Here is an 18,229-nt window from a genome sequence, read left to right on the forward strand (position 1 = left end):
CGGCCCAGTGTTTCGTTGGTTCGAATCCTGGGCGCGGACATGGCACTGCTCAGCAAACCACGCTGAGGCAGCGTCCCACATGCCACAACTAGAAGGACCCACAACGAAGAATATACAACTATGTACCGGGGGGCTTTGGGGAGAAAAAGGAAAAAATAAAATCTTTAAAAAAAAAAAAAAGAAAGTTATTATTGAGAGCTTCCAAACCCTTTAAGTCAATGTATCTTTTTTGAAAAGTTTTTGTCAGTTAACCCATATTTTAGTTTCACTTTATTCCTCCTCATTTCTGTTTGTAACCAGGTCATATGCATATATTTTTCTCTAAAACTTAAATGCCAGTTTGCTCTGATATAACCATATATCCTCAATTGTAAAGTCTTGCTATGTATTTGACTGTGATAGGTTCTTTTTAAAGTAAAATTAAGGAAAATATACAGGTAAATTGTCAGGTGCCACTTTCTATTCCTTATTGTCTAGAAACTCCAGTGTCAGTGTGAACATAACACCTGTGGAGAGAGCTGCAGTACGTGTTGTCCTGGATACCATCAGCAGCCCTGGAGGCCTGGGACCGTTTCTTCTGGTAACACATGTGAAGGTAAGTCCACTGAGAAATGGAAGACTGTAGAGTTATTCTCACCTCTTACTATGCTTAAGTTTATAGTGACTTAACAAGATTTATAATTAGTAAATAACTTGTTTTCTTAGGTATTCCAGTAGTTTCCAAAGCTTCAGATTACCTTAATAAAATTTAAACTATTGAGGAATAAACGTACATTTATGGATTCGCTATTTTATCTAAGATTCCCCTTCCGATGTATTCATTTATGGTTTGTTAACTTGGATTCCATTTTTAAATAGGCAGTATATTCACCAGATTCCAACATCTAACAATATATAAAAGTATATAGTAAACAGTATTACTTTCACTCTATCTCCATCCCTCCCCATTTTCCTTATTTCCTATGTTCTTCCTAAAGTTTTTATGTAAATAAAGCATATAGTAACACGTTCCTACACCTTACACAGTTCATATGCAGAACGTACATACTATGTGTGCCATTCTATGCATGGCTTTCATATTTCACAATATATCTGGAAAGAAAATCTTTCCATATTAGCAATATAAAATGCTGTTTTTAAAAACAGTAGCACTGGATTCCATTATATGGATGTAACATAATTAAAACAGCTACCTATTGGTTGTTACCAGTCTTTTGTTAACACAAGCAGTGGTACAATAATTAACCGTGTACATGTCATTGAAAGTGTTTTGTGCAATATATAATCCCAGAAGATAGATTGATGAGTCAAATGGGTATGCAGATTTATAATTCTGGTAGCTATTCCCAATTGCCCTCCATAAGATTGTCCGTATCCTATTAAAATTACTTATTCTGTGATTTTCATTTAATGTATAGTCATAGAAACTTAGGGGGGGAAGGATTTCTTTATATAGGACATAAATATATATTAATTGAGATGTTAAAATATTCTCCTAGAATGTAATTGTCACAATAAAGCCAAAGACTGTTACTATGATGAAAGTGTTGCAAATCAGAAGAGAAGTTTGAATACGGCTGGACAGTTCAAAGGAGGAGGGGTTTGCATAAATTGCCTGCAGAACACCATGGGAATCAATTGTGAAACCTGTATTGATGGATATTATAGACCACACAAAGTAAGAGTGTTTCTTCGCCATATCTGAGCTTCATTGTCTTCCTAGGGTGGAAAAGAGACTTCGCCAAGTGTCATCCTCAGTGTTGGAGACTCATTTCCTCTTACTATTACTATTACTCATTGTGCATTTCTATTACTGTGCTAGTAGTGTTCTTCAGATATCGATATCCTCCTTTGTCTTCCCTGTTTCCTTGCTCAGAGCGGGTTAGTCACTCGTCGTTATTTAACTTGAATCCGGGGCCCGTTGGCTGTGTAATCTTAGAGTTTAATAATATGAACTGTTGATACGAAGAGTCAGTCAATACCTAAAGCAGCTGTATCTTGCTCATAGGAAGTGCTCAGTCAGTCCTCAATTGACTTGATATGTAGTTGTCACACAGCTCCTTGTGGTGGTCTGGTCAGAGGTGATGCTTCTCTATGGCTCTGAGAGAGATGGTGAGCGGGGCCAGGTAGCGGTGATAATGGGAAAGGATGATACTAGCTGCTGTTACCATCAAAAAGACATTTAGGGTTTTCTGGCTTGAGCTCACCTTATCTTCCTGAGGCCTACACCCCCAGAGTACACAAAATCATTGTAGTAGTCACATCTTGGATAAAAATTCGATGCCTTGTCCTTGGTATTATTGTTGATATTATTGCTAATCCTGCTGTTATTGCCAGTCAGATAGTCCAGGGCAATCTCTGCCTTTCAGGTATCTCCTTATGAGGATGACCCTTGCCATCCCTGTGACTGTGACCCTTTGGGGTCCCTCAGTTCTGTCTGTATTAAGGATGATCTCCATTCTGACTTACACAAAGGTAAGTACTTGATTCATTTTTGTGCTTGCAGTTGATTTTTTTTTGGTGGAATATTTATACCTAGTGGAACTATTACCATTGTTTAGCAGTTTGGCGATATAATTCTCTATAGATTCTTTTGTTCACCAAATATTTATCAAGCACCTACTATGTGTCAGGCAGTTTTCTAGGACCTAGGAACATGTACTTGAACAAGATGATCAGGGTCCCTGCTTGCAGGCAGACACTAAACAAACAAGCACAGCTGTAATGTAATGCCAGGCAGGGATAAGTGCCTGGGTATAAAGCAAAATTAGGAATCGCAAGTGGAGGGAGATAGGGCATAAAGATGGCAGTGTTGGAGTGAAGATATGACATTCGAGAGGTTAATTGAGCATTTGATGAAAAAAGAAATAAGACTCAGTTTAAAGTCACATGCAGATCACAGTAAATAGCAGTCAGTCTGTTTAGCACTTAGGAGATGCTCAGAAGGCTTTTGCATGCATCGTCTCACAGAGCAAGCAAATCCTTCAGTTAGCTTTGTAAATGTCAGTGTTCTTTCCACTTCAAAAACTGGCAAATAGACTTGCACATACGAGAATCTCCTGAATAGGTTGCATCTGCTCCAAGACTTCTGTGACCCCATCAAATCTCAGTCACTGCAGTTAAAATGGATATTGACCAGCAGGGAACGTATGTCAACTGTGGGACCGCCAGCAAAGTGGAGGGTAAATTACACAGTTGAATTGATTCCTACGCGTGACTGGTAATGAGATGATGATGATGATGACAATTACCCTTGATTGGATTCATTAAAAAAAATGTACCATTTTAGCTTTCACCCGTAGTGACTAGAAAGAACCCATTTTATAGGCAAGGAAGCTGTAGCTCAGAGCAGTTAAGAAACTTGGCCACAGTTACACAACAGAAAGTTCCAGAGCTAGCATTAAAAGCAAAAACAGTGCTCATTTTTGCCCTCTACCATTTGCCTCTCTGCTTTTTTTTAAAAAAAAAAACAGCTTTATTTTGTGATATAATTCGCCACCGCACATTTCACCCAAGTGAAGTGTGCAATTCAATGTTTTTGGTATATTCGTGGGTGCAGCCATCACCACAGTCTAATATTAGGACATTTTCATCATCTCATAAAGAAACCCCTTACCCTTTACCAGTCACTCCCCATTTCCCTCCACTGCCTCCCCCCAGCCCTAAGCAACTGCTAATCTGGTTTCTCTCCATAGATTTGCATCCTGGATGTTTTATATTTGCCTGGATATTTTATATAAATAGAACCATATAATATGTGGTCTTTTGTGACTGGCTTCTTTCACTTAGCCTCATGTTTTCAGGGTTCATCCATGTTGTAGCATGCACCAGTACTTCAGTTCTTTTCATTGGTGAATAATACTCCATTGTTTGTATCCACCATGTCTTATATGTCCGTTCATCAGTTGATGAACATTGCAGTTGTTACCACTTTTTGGCTGTTATGAGTAATGTTGCTACAGACATTCATGTACAAATCTTTTGTGGATGTGTATTTTCATTTTTCTTGGGTAAATGCCTAGGAATGGAAATTCTGGGTCATACGATAACTCTATACTTAACATTTTGAAAAAGTGCCGAATGGTTTTCCAAAGGTGCTGCACCATTCTACATTCCCATCAGCCTCTGAACTTTTCGCCTCTGTTGTCTTTCCTTAAACCAGGTGTTGACAAACTGTGGTCCGTAGGCCAATCTGGCACACTGCCTGCTTTTATAAATAAAGTTTTATTGGAACAGAGCCATCATCATCGGTTTACGTATTATCTACGGCTGCTTTCAAACAATAACGGCAGAGTAGTTGCAATTGAGACTCTTTGACCAAAAAGCCTAAAATAGTTTGTCTATGGCCGTTTACAGAAATAGTTTGTTGACCCCTGCTTTAAACCTCTTTTACCTTCTTGTTGGGTCATTATCATTCTTTCCTTCCCAGGGAAGTGGCCAGGTCAGTGTCCATGCAAGGAAGGCTACACAGGAGAAAAATGTGACCGCTGCCAATTTGGCTATAAGGGCTACCCAGCCTGCGTCCTCTGTGACTGCAGTCCGGCTGGCAGTGTGAACGAGGACCCATGCTCAGAGCCTTGTCTCTGTAAGGTAAGCGAGGAGGTTAAAGCTGTCCCTCGGTTTCCTGAGAAAGCAGCGTATTCCATTGGCACAGATGATCAATTTTTGAGCAAAGTGGCAAGGTATAGCAGAACTCCTCCCTTCCCGCCAACCTTGTGAGAAGCACGGCGTCTCTCACAGCGAGTTGGCTGCAGGACACGTCCCTGGACTTAGATGTGCACCTGGTGCTTTTTTGGTGCCTTCTGGGCAATGGCCGTATATTCCAGAGGGATTTCTGTGGCTTCCTAGATGAAACTAAATACTGCATTTCTTAGACCTTGACTATTACTCTCCTATGACATTCTTTTCCAGCTTCATGTTTAGAGGAAAACTAAGTGAATACCAAATACCTAAGATTAATTAAAGGCGGATATATTGTTTTGAATTTCTCTTAAAAAGGAATTGGACAGAGATCAGAAATGCATTAACTGGGTACCAGGGAGGTGTCTTATTGGGCCATGTGATATTGTTAACCATTTCCCCTGTAATTCTTGGGACTTCCCTGTATCTCATGTGTTTATTCCTCTGTAAGCAAAGTCTTAGGCACACATTATATATGACTTAAAATAATCTTGAATGTTTATTTATAAAACAAACAACTAGATAGCCCTCTTCGTATTTTAAAGTGCTTACAAGATTGGTAAAAACGGAAGATTTAAAACAAAACCATACAAAAACCATACAAAAAAGCCATTTCAGTATAATGACCAGGCTCTGAGACCCCTAGCCTCATACTTGACTACAAAATCCAATGATAATTATTCCAAAATATCTATTCTGGAAATATGACATCATGAGGCTTCAAATCTGTTTTGAGCTTCTGTTCATTTACCTTTTTCTCTGAATCACTGAACGTCTTTCTTGTTAATGTCGGTTTAGTCTGTCTGCCTGGAAACATTGGTTTCAAAAGCTCGTCTTTTACTCTAACTTGCAGGAAAATGTTGAGGGGAAAAATTGTGATGGCTGCAAGCCGGGATTCTATAACTTGAAGAAAGGAAACCCCCAGGGCTGCTCAGAGTGTTTCTGCTTTGGCGTTTCTGATGTCTGCGACAGCCTTTCTTGGCCCATCAGTCAGGTGGGGGCACCTTCTGCGAGTCAGGGTTTAATAACTGTGCCACTTCCGATGAGCTCTCCAGTAGCTGTGTAATGAAGCTGTGAGGCTGACTTTGCCCGTAATACCACTCTCGCCCCTTTGGAATGACATGGGAATGGATCAAAGGCAGCCCGCTGCTGAAGTCTCGCCGAAGTTTATAGCTCCTGTGTTTGTTCCCACGCACGTTTCCCTGCAGAAACAATGCAATGATACGGTATTGTAGAAGCATCGTGTTTAATTTCTGCTGTGGGGAAATGCATAGAGATGTGGGGTCAGGTCTCATTCCACCTGCCCCACACTGGTGTCAAGCCAAAAGCACACCAGGAAATGGGGCCATGCAGAATTTTCCAGCTGAAAGAAGCTGGTGAGGGTGGGAACGACAGGGATTCAGAGGGCAGGCAAGGTATCCTCGGTTGTTTGGGAATGGGGAGTTCTGGGGGGATCAGCTCAAGGGAAATGCCAGATGGTGACTAGAGGAGGACAGAGTGTGACAGCTGGAGGTTAGAGAGGAGCAGCAGAGTGGAGGGCTTGTCCACGGTGACCACCTCTCCTCCCAGGCCCTGCCCGCATTGAGCACTGGGAGGGTGGGGTGCTGTTTCCTGACTCTCCTTTCCCTCCCCCACCTGGCACTCAGGCTGGAGAGCAGTGGCAGGGGCATGGGGGAGGGGCAGTTCCTGGCAGCACCTGAGAGAGGAGGAGAGTTCCTGTGACCACTATGCTGGGGTGACGGCTTGTCATTTCAAGGCAGGTGACAAATTGGGAGGCTAGAGGTTGCTTTTATATATTTTTCAGCATTTGGGTAAAAAGCAAGGGGAACAAAGAGGAGTAAGTCAGGGTCAGCAAAAGATATTTTATTCAATGCATTTATTAAGGTCATTGTATTTTATTTATCTAAAATTTATATAGTTTTGCTTGCCTGTTTGCTTATGATTGATCTGGGTCTGAGCGACGTGTGGCTCGTTCTCAGGTTTTCCCGGTCCTTTGACATACAGAAGGGTCACTGCTCCTGTGGTTCCGTGGCCACTGTGTGTTAACAGCATCCCTAGCTGGGCTTTCTGGATCTGTCTCTTCATCGTGAAGATATTAGCCCTGAACTGGGTGAAATCTAAGGTGACTTCCATTTCATAGTCTAAAATTCTTGGATCTTTTTTTAAGGTGAAAGATATGTCCGGGTGGCTGGTCACTGACTTGATCAGTCCAAGTAAGATCCCGTCTCAGCAGAACGCACTGGGCGGGCGCCCGCAGCTCAGCATCAACCACACGTCGGTCATGCAGAGGCTCACTTCCAAGTACTACTGGTCGGCCCCTGAGGCCTACCTCGGAAATAAGGTACCTCGGGGATGGTCGTCTGGGGACAGCACCTTGGCATCTTGGACAAAGATATCAGAGCATGTTAAGAAGGATTTTCAACTTTTTCTTTTTAAATAGTCTTATTGGTTTTGAGTGTTTGACAGGACATGATGCACGTTTACTTACACCTGACTTACAGGGTCTTATTTATCCTTGTTTGGCTTTTTATTACATCTTTAGAATATGAGCTTTTGTTCTTCTTGGCCTGGTCACAGGTGTCAGGTCTGGTCCCCTTCTCCCGTGACAGACTCTCCTCTCCTCTGGGTCCCTGGATCACTGGGGCCTTTGTGAAGTGTCAGGCACATGCCTGCTTTGTTTAGGTCGTGGTGCACTGTCTTGGCCCCCGCCGCTGGTGGAGGGCCCGGCACACATAAAGCCCTCGGCAAGGGCCGTGCACTGGGCCTGTTGCCCGGCCCCCTAGCGTCACTGTCATGGCACACTGTTTCTCGTACGAAGTTCTGTTTAGGAACATCTGTGTTCCTAACACAAAATGGTGATTCTACAGAGTGGAAACTTGGTTAGTGTGATTTGACTGTCCCCTTCAGTGGCCTGGTCCTGGTCTCCCCCAGTTACGGCACTTCTCTCCAGACCGACGGATCTAAAATATCTTCAGTGGGCTCCTTCTCGGGAACTCTAGGTCCTTGCTCATCTTAACCATGCATTTGGCTTGTTTTAAAGTAATGGCATATTTTCATAATAGTGTAGGTCTTGTAGCTTGGTAAATTTATGGTTAATTTGATGATTATATTTTAATCCTATAGTTTGTTTTGTGTATGTTTAAGTAGTGTTTATTTTTGAAAATGATTATTTTTCCAATCAAATTATAATCCTGGAAGATGTTTTCTGCTTATAATATGATCTTATCACCAAAAGTCAGTGGGTTTTTTGTTTTGTTTTGTTTGTGTCTCTTGAGATCATGTGTCCAATCTTGTGGTGCAAAGATTGGATTCTGAACATGACATTGTTCTCACATGCCTGGCAGAAAGATGATCTCTATTTTACATTAAAGGATATCTAGTCAGGAAGAAAAACCTTTAATCCTTTCTTTAGCTGATCAGACGTGTTCCTTATTGTTCTCCTACAGGCAGTGAGATCCAATGTTGAGATTGTAGCCATGGACCAAACTCCCACCCCCTCAAATATGTCAGTGAAATGAATGTCTGTTGTGTGATTAGCAGAAGTTTATAGTCATTTACCTTGGGGTCTCTAAGAAGGATTACTTTTTTCTTGTGTGCGTTTAAACAATATCCTGCATTTTAGTAATATCGATTAAATAAAATAAATGATCACTTCCTCTTTCTGAGGGGCCATGACCATTTTCCCCTGGGTGTTCACTCTCACGTCAATGTTCTAGCTGACTGCGTTTGGTGGGTTCCTGAAGTACACGGTGTCTTACGATGTTCCAGTGGAGACAGTGGACAGTGACCTCGTGTCTCATTCTGACGTCATCATTAAGGTAACTGCTTTCACATAGCTTTACTATGGAGCTGAAGGGCCTAGTGGGGTGATGGCTTCGTGGCTCAGAGTGGCTAAGGGAGGCCAAGGGGTAGTAGCAAAGGGCTCGTGGCCAGATGGTCATTCAGCCTCGTCTGGACACTGCTGGGACTGAGAGTGAGAATTCTGTCTTTGGGCCCGTTTCTGGAACTGCCTCAGGACAGCACACGCTGCTCTTTCCTTGATCCCTGCAGCTGACCCACCTTTTCACATTTAAAAGGGAGATGGGTTTTTGCTCCGACCGTGGAACTGCCCTTTCGGCCCTTTCAGTCCCTCTTTCCCTCCTGCCTCTTTGCCTCTGCGTGTGAGTGATTAGGCAGCAGTGCTGGGCAGTGTGGGGACAGGAGGTACGTTGCCATCTTTGTCCTCAACCTCTATCCATAGCCCTGTATCCTCACTCTCCCCCATCACAAACAGCTCCATCTAGAAGGATTCCCAAAGTGGTAAGAATCCACTTGAGGTTGTTGTCTGCGGTGTCTGCACTCCTCTCCCGTGACCTCTAGTGACCTGTGCCTCCATCTTCCACCTGCAGCAACTGGAAATCATTTTTGTTAACAGCAATTTTATGCAAAGCTAGAGGTATATTTATATACTTTTCCTACTTCTGTTCTCCAGTTAAAGATTAAGGGTGTCAGATTGGTTCCTTTGAGTAAAACTGTGGACAAATGCATGACTTACTTTCTTTTCTGAGATCCCAGCAAAGGACACAGTCTTTAGGTTCATTATCCGAATCCCTCTCCAAGGAATGCAGTGACGTCTTTTCTCTCACGGTTCTGGACCAACAGTTAGAAGCAGCGTTGCAGACCCTCCGCAAGAACCTAAACACACATGAAAGGCCACGTTGCTGAATACAAAATTTACTTTTTTTTTGCTCACAAAATTGAACTACAAATGTATTTCCTCTTGTTTTTCAATGTTAGGGAAATGGACTAACTTTAAGCACGCAGGCTGAGGGCCTGCCGTTGGAACCCTACGAGGAGTACCTTAATGTGGTTAGACTTGTGCCCGAGAACTTCCGAGAGTTTGGTAACAAAAGGGAGATAGACCGTGACCGGCTGATGACCGTCCTTGCCAACGTGACACATCTCTTGATCCGAGCCAGCTACAACTCTGCAAAAATGGCTCTCTACAGGTGTGTATTGAAAGGGAGGGGAAACTTATGGTTGAGGGCGCTTCAGTCTTGTCTTTATTATCATATATTTTAAGCTGAATATTTTTTACACTGTTATTTTAAGAACACAGCTAATGGAACTGGCTATGCTGAAGATTGTTTTTGTTAAGATAATTTGATTGAAGATGTAAGAATAGCTGCCCATAACCACTGTACCTTTTAGGAGACAGACCTGGCGTCAAGATCTGAAACTTTCGGGAGGGCTTCTGCGAAATCCCTGAGGAGCTCACGGTTGTCTGGACCATGTTGCATCTGGTTTTCACCCTCCCAATGTTAGTGGTCTTAGATTTTACACAATCTATTTAAGCTAATGTGTCCATTCTTGGTCATTTTATTACTTCAAGAAGGTCCATTTCTGGCAGTGCCTGGCTCAGCATAAACATTGGATGAAGCTAAAGTGAACACAGCATTGCACATTAAAGGAGAGTCTCTCTGTGTGAGAGAGAAGACGATTGAATGGGTCAATTTTTCTGAAGCGCCGCAGCTCCAGAGGAACAGCTCAGACCTTTCCCACAGCCGTGTGTGGGCAGAGCACATCTTTGCACCCAGTGTTGAAGCATTTCTAGGCAATTGCGATGGCTCCCAGAAAGCATATTGTTAGGAAAATCTTTAGTTACTTCCAAAATTGTTGCAAATCTTTAGTTATTTACAAAAATCACATCGCTATTTTGTTTGAATTAAATCTTTTTAAAGAATCTGTCTGGGTTGCGGTGTTGGATGTTGTTTGGAGTATGTAAGTCATATAACGACCCCTGTCTGTCTATAGGTTGGATTCTGTCTCTCTGGACACAGCCAGCCCCAATGTTATAGACCTGGCCCTGGCCGAGGACGTGGAGCGCTGCGAATGTCCCCCAGGCTACATGGGCGTCTCCTGCGAGGTAGCGTCCCCCTCCCTTCTTGTCTTCTTCTTCCTGTTCTTTCCTCAGGGGGAAAAAGGTGCATTGAAGGTGATGCGGTGATGCACATTTGAATTTTAACTTCAGAAACCCACTGTTTCTAAACTTCAGACTTTTGGGGGCTCTTGGAATATTGGAAGCCACGTTGTTTGAAGAAATCGAGTTCCTCTCTCAGGGCTGGGCTGTGGCACCTGGAAGCGCGCTCCGTGCTACTCTGTGCCTAAGTTGACAGGAAGGTTGCGACACCTGTGCCATAGTTTGCATTTCTAAGGAGGACTGAACTTGGTTGTATTTGAACATTTACAAATCAACAAATCATTGGCATGTGACTGGAAAGCTTTAGACAAGCCAGGCCCAGTTTTGAGACCTTTTGTGGCCCGTGGTTATGTTACTTAGGTGGACTCCCCCCCACATATGAGGTATGAGAAAATGCACTCGCAATCGTCAATAAAAGTAATCTGTTGCTAAAACCATTTCGAAATATATTTTGAAATAATTTGGACATAAGTATTAATAATAACTCTCTCTTACTGAGAACTTTCTCTGTGTTGGAGCTTTTCTAAGCTCTTTCCATATGTTACCTCATGTCACTCTGACAACAGCCATATGGGGTAGGCACGTCATGTACTTCCTGTTCCGCAGATTAGGAAACTGAGGCACAAAGTGATTAAGTTGACCAACATCACACAACTAGGGAGTGGTCATATCAGAATTTGAACTTCATCCGTGCTGTTAACCATTGCATGATCCTGCCTGTCCTGTGTTCATGATTGACTGTGATTATGAACATTTGTCATTGGCTGTGATTTCTTGGCAATAAGTTTTTCAAATTGAAAACTTTTAACCTATAATTTGCTTTTATGAATCTTTATCAATTATATACTTTTCAGTTAATAAAGTTGGCCTAATGCTTCATGACGTAGATATTTAACTAAATATTTCAATTTTAAATATTTTGCAAATTTCTTTTTGGAACCAACGAACTCTTTTTTAGATCTCAAACATTTATTTTGGTGCCGGCCCCGTGGCGCAGTGGTTAAGTTTGCACACTCTGCTTCAGTGGCCCAGGGTTTCACCGGTTCGGATCCCGGTCGCAGACATGGCACCGCTTGTCAGGCCATGCTGAGGCAGCGTCTCACATGCCACAACCAGAGGCACTCACAACTGGAATATACAACTGTGTACTGGGGGCTTTGGGGAGAAGGAGAAGGGAAAAAAAGAAGATTGGCAATAGATGTTAGCTCAGATGTTAAAAAAAACACACACACGCATTTATTTTTAGGCTCAACAAATGTTTGTAGGTCCTAATCCCTGCATGCCAAGTGCTTAATGGATAAACGACCCTACAGCCACCTCTTAGAATGTGGGACATGGGAGTGGGAGAGCCGGGAATCAGGGTTGCCCAGGCCAGCTAGACCAGGAGAGGGCAGCAGTGAGCTGCTGCTGCAGGAGCTGACCAAGTCTGCTTGGCTTTGGAGGGAAAAGTGCCGATGTGCATGGGACGATGGCCCAAGCAAGCACAAGAAGCTCAAGACACGTTTTCAAGTGCTTTTGTTAGGCAGAGAACTCATTCTTTAATCAAATTCTTATTCAGGAGCTGACTTAAAGAATCAGGCAGCTCTTGGTTAGGAATGGAATTCCCGAGAGCACTCTTGCCACCACACGGACCTCCAGGCAGCTGTAGACAAGTCTCCTGTCTCCAAGGGGAGCACGCCTGCACGTGCATATGTTGTTTGTATAATTAAAATGCTCTTTTAAGCATTTTTATAACAATAAAAAACAAATCCACACTGCCTCTTCACATGCCCCCGTGGGAGCATGCTGGCCTGCAATTCCTCGTTCCCTGCTCTGCCCTCTAAATGCATTTCGTGTCTGCTGTGGCCCTGGGCAGACCTGTGGACTGAGATCTTGGAGGCATGCATACCTGGCTTTGAACATTCCACTGGCACATCGGGCACGTCATCTAACTGCTGTGTTCCAGATTCCATATCTGTAAGATGGAGGTGATACATCTCAGGGTTGTCACGAGGTTTAAATGACTTGTTGTGTCTGAGTGGTTCCCAGCTTGTCCTGAGCAGGGAGTGGCTGGATGCCCGAGCTGCCTGTCCAGGCTTGTCCCACGGAAGGCCCACCCGGATACTTGCTCACTTAAATGGCTGCGTCTGGCACAGACCTGCACTGGGACACTTTGATGGCAACTAAGTTTAAGCAAAAGAAAAAGTTGAGAGAAACAGTCCTCTTGATGGAAACACGATTTAAATGGCTGTGGGGTCCGTGATTTCTGAGGGTATTGCAGTGGAATACCACCAAGGTGTCTGCTGACTTACTGCATGACTGTTCAGTTTTTGTGTGCATGTTTCTACATTTAAAGAGAAATAAGGAACTGAATTGTGGTGATGATTGCACAACTCCGTAAGGTTACTAAAAAAATCATTGAATTGTACACTTAAAATGGGTGAATTTTATAGCATGATACCTTGATAAAGATGTTTGGGGAAAAAAAGGAAAAGAAGTTTCTCTACTCCTAGAAAATCAGGCAGTTTATGTTTCTCGTGCACGGGCGGGAAGTTTATTTGTGCACCATCGAGAGCTGCCCTCACCGCTCGGGTCACATGTGCTTCTTTTGCAGTCCTGCCTCCCCGGCTATTACCGCGTGGACGGAATACTCTTCGGAGGAATTTGCCAGCCCTGCGAATGCCACGGCCACGCGGCGCAGTGCGACGTCCACGGCGTTTGCTCTGTGAGTCTGTTGCTGAGGCCTCGAGCCCCTGCCCCTGCCCCCTGCCCCAAAGCCGTCTGCTGTGCAGAAGCCATAAAACAGTGCTCTTCCCCCGGAAACTGCCCTGCCCTGCAGACCCCGAGGGGAATTTGCAGATTTAAGTTCATGTCAGAAAAGATTTCCTGCTTTGTTCTCCCCTTTTTTTGGAAGAAAGTTACTTTGATGACAGTGGGAAAGGGACGTATAATGTTATTTCAGGTTAGAATAATGAAAAGTAATTATTTACTTTGCAAGATTATAAGGCAGTGTCAAGGTAGAAAACATCCACTGATTAAATAAAAAGGATCAAATCTTTTAAATGCAAGCGCTGGTATTTTTTTAAAAATTGTATTACATAGTATATCATAAAAAGAATAAAACTTCTAATAATCACACTCATCTGTACCATATATAATGCTTTATAGTCGTTAGCTTGGATGAGCTCTTCAAAGAAGTCCCTCTTGCATGCAATATGAGTTGAAACAGGGCTTAACAACTATGTAGTTTATCTTGAGAATGAACTTCGGGGCAGATACAGGGCAAGACTTGTTTTTAACTTCAATCAGGAATTCTTTTAGGCTCTTATGCCTGGAGCCAGGCCACACTCCTGGGTTCTGATGGATTCACTCCTCACACATGGAGTGAAAGCTTATGAGACTCAGCTGGGCCCTCGTCCCTGCACAGGGAAATGTTCATACTTTTTCCCAAAGAGATTGGCTGAGTCGCAGGGCTAGCGAAAATTAAATTATCAGGCCCATGGAGAAGATCTCGGCATGATGTCTCTGATTGCTTCTCCCCCTAGAGCCTAATTTTTCTTTATTCTCTAAGCAAAGCTTTCATTTTGTTCTTTGTTCATTTCTTTGACCTAAGTGAAGCATCAGCAGGAATTGTGTGAAGTGACAGTTTGCGCAGACGCAGTCCCTCCAGGGTCAGCTTCCTCAGGCACACAGCTTCCCATGGTTTGGTGAGGCTGTTGCTTCTGTAGCATCTCGCCCTTTTCATTGAGTTTTGGGCCAGGCTTTGGAGGCCCTCTGCCAGTATTCTGCCGGTGGTCAACCTGTCCTGGTTGTGCCACCTATGGCTTTAGTTACAGGTAGGCCGAAAGCGTATTTGCACATGCTGCCATTAATATATTTTTACAAAGATGTAAGCTCAAAGTGAGAATGCTAAATAGCAACTGGCCTTAAAGCTCTAGTTACAATAAATGGTAATAATTTTTATAGTTTTAATTTTTTTTGGAGAAAATTCTAGATTTACACAAGGCTTGCCAAAATCGTGTAGAGAGTTCTTGCATAACCTCGCTGTGCTTCCCGATGCCCACATCTTGCTTAATCGGAGTAGAGTTATCAGAACTAAGACATGAACAGTGGCACACTCCAGCTAAGTCAACTACAGACTTCAGTCGGGTTTCATCAGCTTTTCCATTCGTGTGCCTTTTCCTTTCCAGAGTCAATCGGGATCCCACCTTGCCTTCCACGGCCTTGCCTTCACTCTGTGGAGCTCCTCAGTCTTTCCCTGTCTGTCCTCACCCTGACACTCTCGAAGGACACTGGGCACTGTGTGGAGCGTTCCTCATGGTTAGGCTGAGGTTCTGTATTTCTGGCAAGAAGCTGTGGACGTGGTGTGCCCTCTCCGAGCATGCTGTCGGGGGCCGTGATGCTGCTGTCTTCTTCCTGGGGTGTTAGCCTGGCCACTTGGACAAGGGGCTGTCTGCCAGGTTTCTCCACTGTGAACTTATTATTTTTCCCTTTTTAAGTAATTAATGTTTGAGGGGACAAAAATAATAAAAATTTAGATTGGAATTTAAGGAAATATAAGAACTTGGTAGCATCATTTATCTGTTTAATCTACTTTGCTTTTTTTCCTATTCCATTTTAGAAGAAACTTTTTCATTCTTCCCTTTGTATAAGTGTTCATAGCCCTTGGCCTGTACATAGCCATCCAGCTTCTAGGAGTTCGCTCCTTACTTATGGTTTATTAGTAAGAAGCTTCCAGTTGTTCTCAGTGCCCCATTCGCCTTTTTTTAAGACTATTGTTAGAATAATTTTAGGTTTGCAGCAAAGTTGAGAGGAAGGTACAGAGATTTCTCATATACCTCCTGCCTGGATGCGTGCAGCCCCCTCACTATCAACGTCTCTGGCAGCGTGGTCCGTTTGTGACAGTCAGTGAACTTGCGTTGACACGTCATTACCATTCAAAGCCCGTAGTTTACCGGAGCCCCCATGCTTTTTTCTGAGCTCTTTCCTCTCTTATCCCAAAGAGAAACCAGTTTATTTTCCTTGCGAAGAAAGGGAGTAAAATGCGCTTGTGCATGTCTTGGGCCCTTGTGTTTTCCCTTTTCCAATCAAGAAAAGAAGTTTTTCCTCCCCAAGGAGATGAGCATTCTTGTCCCTTCGCAGACCAGACCCACCAACAGGGACGGTCACCTAAAGGGATGCTGGCACACACCTGAGAAACCATTGAAACAGACCCGCGGTAGGTTTTTCAATAGAGCTCTATAGTAGTTTTCCCAAAGACAAAGAAGACCCTGTCTGGCCCTTTGAGCAAAGGAAACATATCATAGACCTTTGTCAAGTGTACATAATCAAATATATTTTAATGAAACTAGTTATTTTCTATAATACTTTTACTGTAACCATGTAGCTGTTTACCAAGGCCAGTTGCATTTTGAGTTGATTTGGATTAATTATCAAAAAGAAGGTCCTATGGTGGATGGGGAGAAAAAAAGAAACTAAGACATTGCTACCAAAATGTGGTCTGAGGACCAGCAGCATAGGTGTCATCTGGGAGCTTTTTTCGAACACAAAATCTCGGGCCCCATCCCTGACCTCTTGAATCAGAATCGACATTTAACCCAGGTGATTTGTACATGCATTCAAGTTTAGAAGCTCTCATCTAGGATAACCCTAAACAAAACTGGTGAAACCCTAAATAAATACAATTGTTTATAGTCCCAAATTAAGTTTAGTATTTGGGGTAACTTTTATCAACCTCAGGAATTATACAAAAATATGTAGTTTAGAAACTGGACCTATTGTTTAAATTTTTGGATGAAAAATGGCCAGTACAGTATGTGAAATGAGTGGCTGTAAGAGAAGGGGTATAAAGGGAAATGGAAGGCTAGGTGGACTCCAAGGGAGAGGAAATGAGAGGAGAGGCCCCCCAGAGGGACTGGGGGTAGCTACAGTCAGGGGTGGGCAGAGGTCCTAGGAGAAAGCTCTGGGTAGTGTCAGCACAGCGTTGGGGTGGGGGGGGGGGGGGGGCGGGGACCTGGGAAAGAATGTGTGTAAGAGTCGCAGCATGCCCTTGGGCCACGCAGCTGCCCAGGTGCAGAGCGTTCCCCACCCCCACTTGGCCCTGCACACCTCCCATACAGCTGATTCAGGGAGATTTTACTTTCTAAAGAGATGTCTTAAATGAGGAAAATAAATTGATTGTATTTGTTCACGTATTTACCATTTCTGATGCTCTTTAATCCTTGGGGTAAATCTGTGGTTTCATTCATCTGGTACCACATTTCTGCCCCCTGAAGAGCTTTCTTTAGCATTTCTCCAGTGCAGGGCTGATGGCCAACACCTTCTCTCTTTTGTTTATCTAGAAATAGAAAAGGCTTTCTTTCACTCTCAGTTTTGACACATACTTTTGCATAGTCTTCTTTCAGCACTTTAAAGTTGTTCTCTTTGCTTATGGCTTACGTTGTTCCAAATGAGAAGTCAGTGGTAATTCCTATACACAATTCTTTGTTGTGCCTTTTTTTCCTGCCTGCTTTTTAGATTTTTCTCCAGGTTATGATCACCTTTTGTTTTTTTACTTCTTCTCATTTCTAGTAGTTTTTGTTACCCATTTTAAAAAACTTGTTATTTGGAAATAATTTTAAATTTATGCAAAGATTGCAGGGATAAGGATAGTACTTAGAATACCCACCGTTTACCCAGAGTCCCCTGTTGTTAACATTTTCCCCCTTTTGCTTTATGATCCTCCGTCTCAATCTATCTAATCCTAAAATTTTTTTCTAAACTGCTTGAGAATCAGTTGCATGCACCATGTCCCTTTATCCCTGAATTCTTCAGTGTGTTTGTCCTGAGAATAAGGATATTCTCTTAGGTCCCATAGTATAGTATCAGCTTCAGTACATTTAACATCGATGCTTTACATTTTGTAATCTACCCACCATTTTTTAATTTTGTCGGTTGACTCAATTATATCCTTTATGGCACTTTTTTCCTCCATTACAGGCCCACATCTAGGATTGTTGCATTCTATTGTCGTGTCTCTTTAGTTTCCTGTAATTTGAAATATTTCTACAGAACTTCTTTGTCTTATATAACATTGGCATCTTGAAGAACACAATAATTTTTCAAGAAATAGAATATCTCTCATCTTGGGTTCACATTTGGGTTGTCTTGTTGTAGTTAATAAGCAGTCTTAGGAAGATACTTTAAGACCACACAAGGATTCTATCCCTCATGAAAATTACCCCTTAGATTTAGCAGTCATTGATGATTCTTGCCCAACCAGTACTTAACTGTGTTTGCAAGAGGATGGCTTTTTAGCTCCAGCCCATGCTTCCAGTTGGCATGCAGCCTTCTGCTGTAAGCAAGAACTCTCCCTACTCCCACATGTTTATTTATTTACCTACTTGTTATCTGTCTGGACTCATGGATTCCACATTTTCCCAGACTTGGCTAGTGGGAGCATATCCAGCAGTTTTGGATTGCATTGTTCAATGAATATTGTTACCTTGTTGAGTTTCTGGGTTTTGTTGCTTTCCTTGAAAGAACAAGGAGGCGTCTTTTGGCGGGCAGTTAAATTATTGCAGGTCAGCTTGATTGTTTCAAGGTTTGTTTGAAGCTTTGTCAGGGTGGGTC

At 42.9% G+C, this 18,229-nt stretch overlaps 1 protein-coding gene across 2 annotated transcripts in view; it reads left to right on the forward strand.

Annotated features, from left to right (window-relative positions):
- LAMA1 (laminin subunit alpha 1) overlaps positions 1-18,229 on the forward strand; it is a 148,057-nt gene that overhangs the window by 55,784 nt on the left and 74,044 nt on the right. For both annotated transcript variants that reach the window (XM_044773411.2, XM_014851864.3), the window contains exons 7-16: positions 478-595; positions 1,500-1,678; positions 2,370-2,475; positions 4,430-4,590; positions 5,534-5,674; positions 6,848-7,021; positions 8,397-8,498; positions 9,457-9,668; positions 10,474-10,585; positions 13,233-13,343. In XM_044773411.2, coding sequence (XP_044629346.2) covers positions 478-595; positions 1,500-1,678; positions 2,370-2,475; positions 4,430-4,590; positions 5,534-5,674; positions 6,848-7,021; positions 8,397-8,498; positions 9,457-9,668; positions 10,474-10,585; positions 13,233-13,343 — 1,416 coding nt within the window. The remainder of the gene's footprint in view (positions 1-477; positions 596-1,499; positions 1,679-2,369; positions 2,476-4,429; positions 4,591-5,533; positions 5,675-6,847; positions 7,022-8,396; positions 8,499-9,456; positions 9,669-10,473; positions 10,586-13,232; positions 13,344-18,229) is intronic.

Source organism: Equus asinus, chromosome 7 (genome assembly GCF_041296235.1).
Source record: "Equus asinus isolate D_3611 breed Donkey chromosome 7, EquAss-T2T_v2, whole genome shotgun sequence".
Classification (NCBI taxonomy): Eukaryota; Metazoa; Chordata; class Mammalia; order Perissodactyla; family Equidae; genus Equus; species Equus asinus.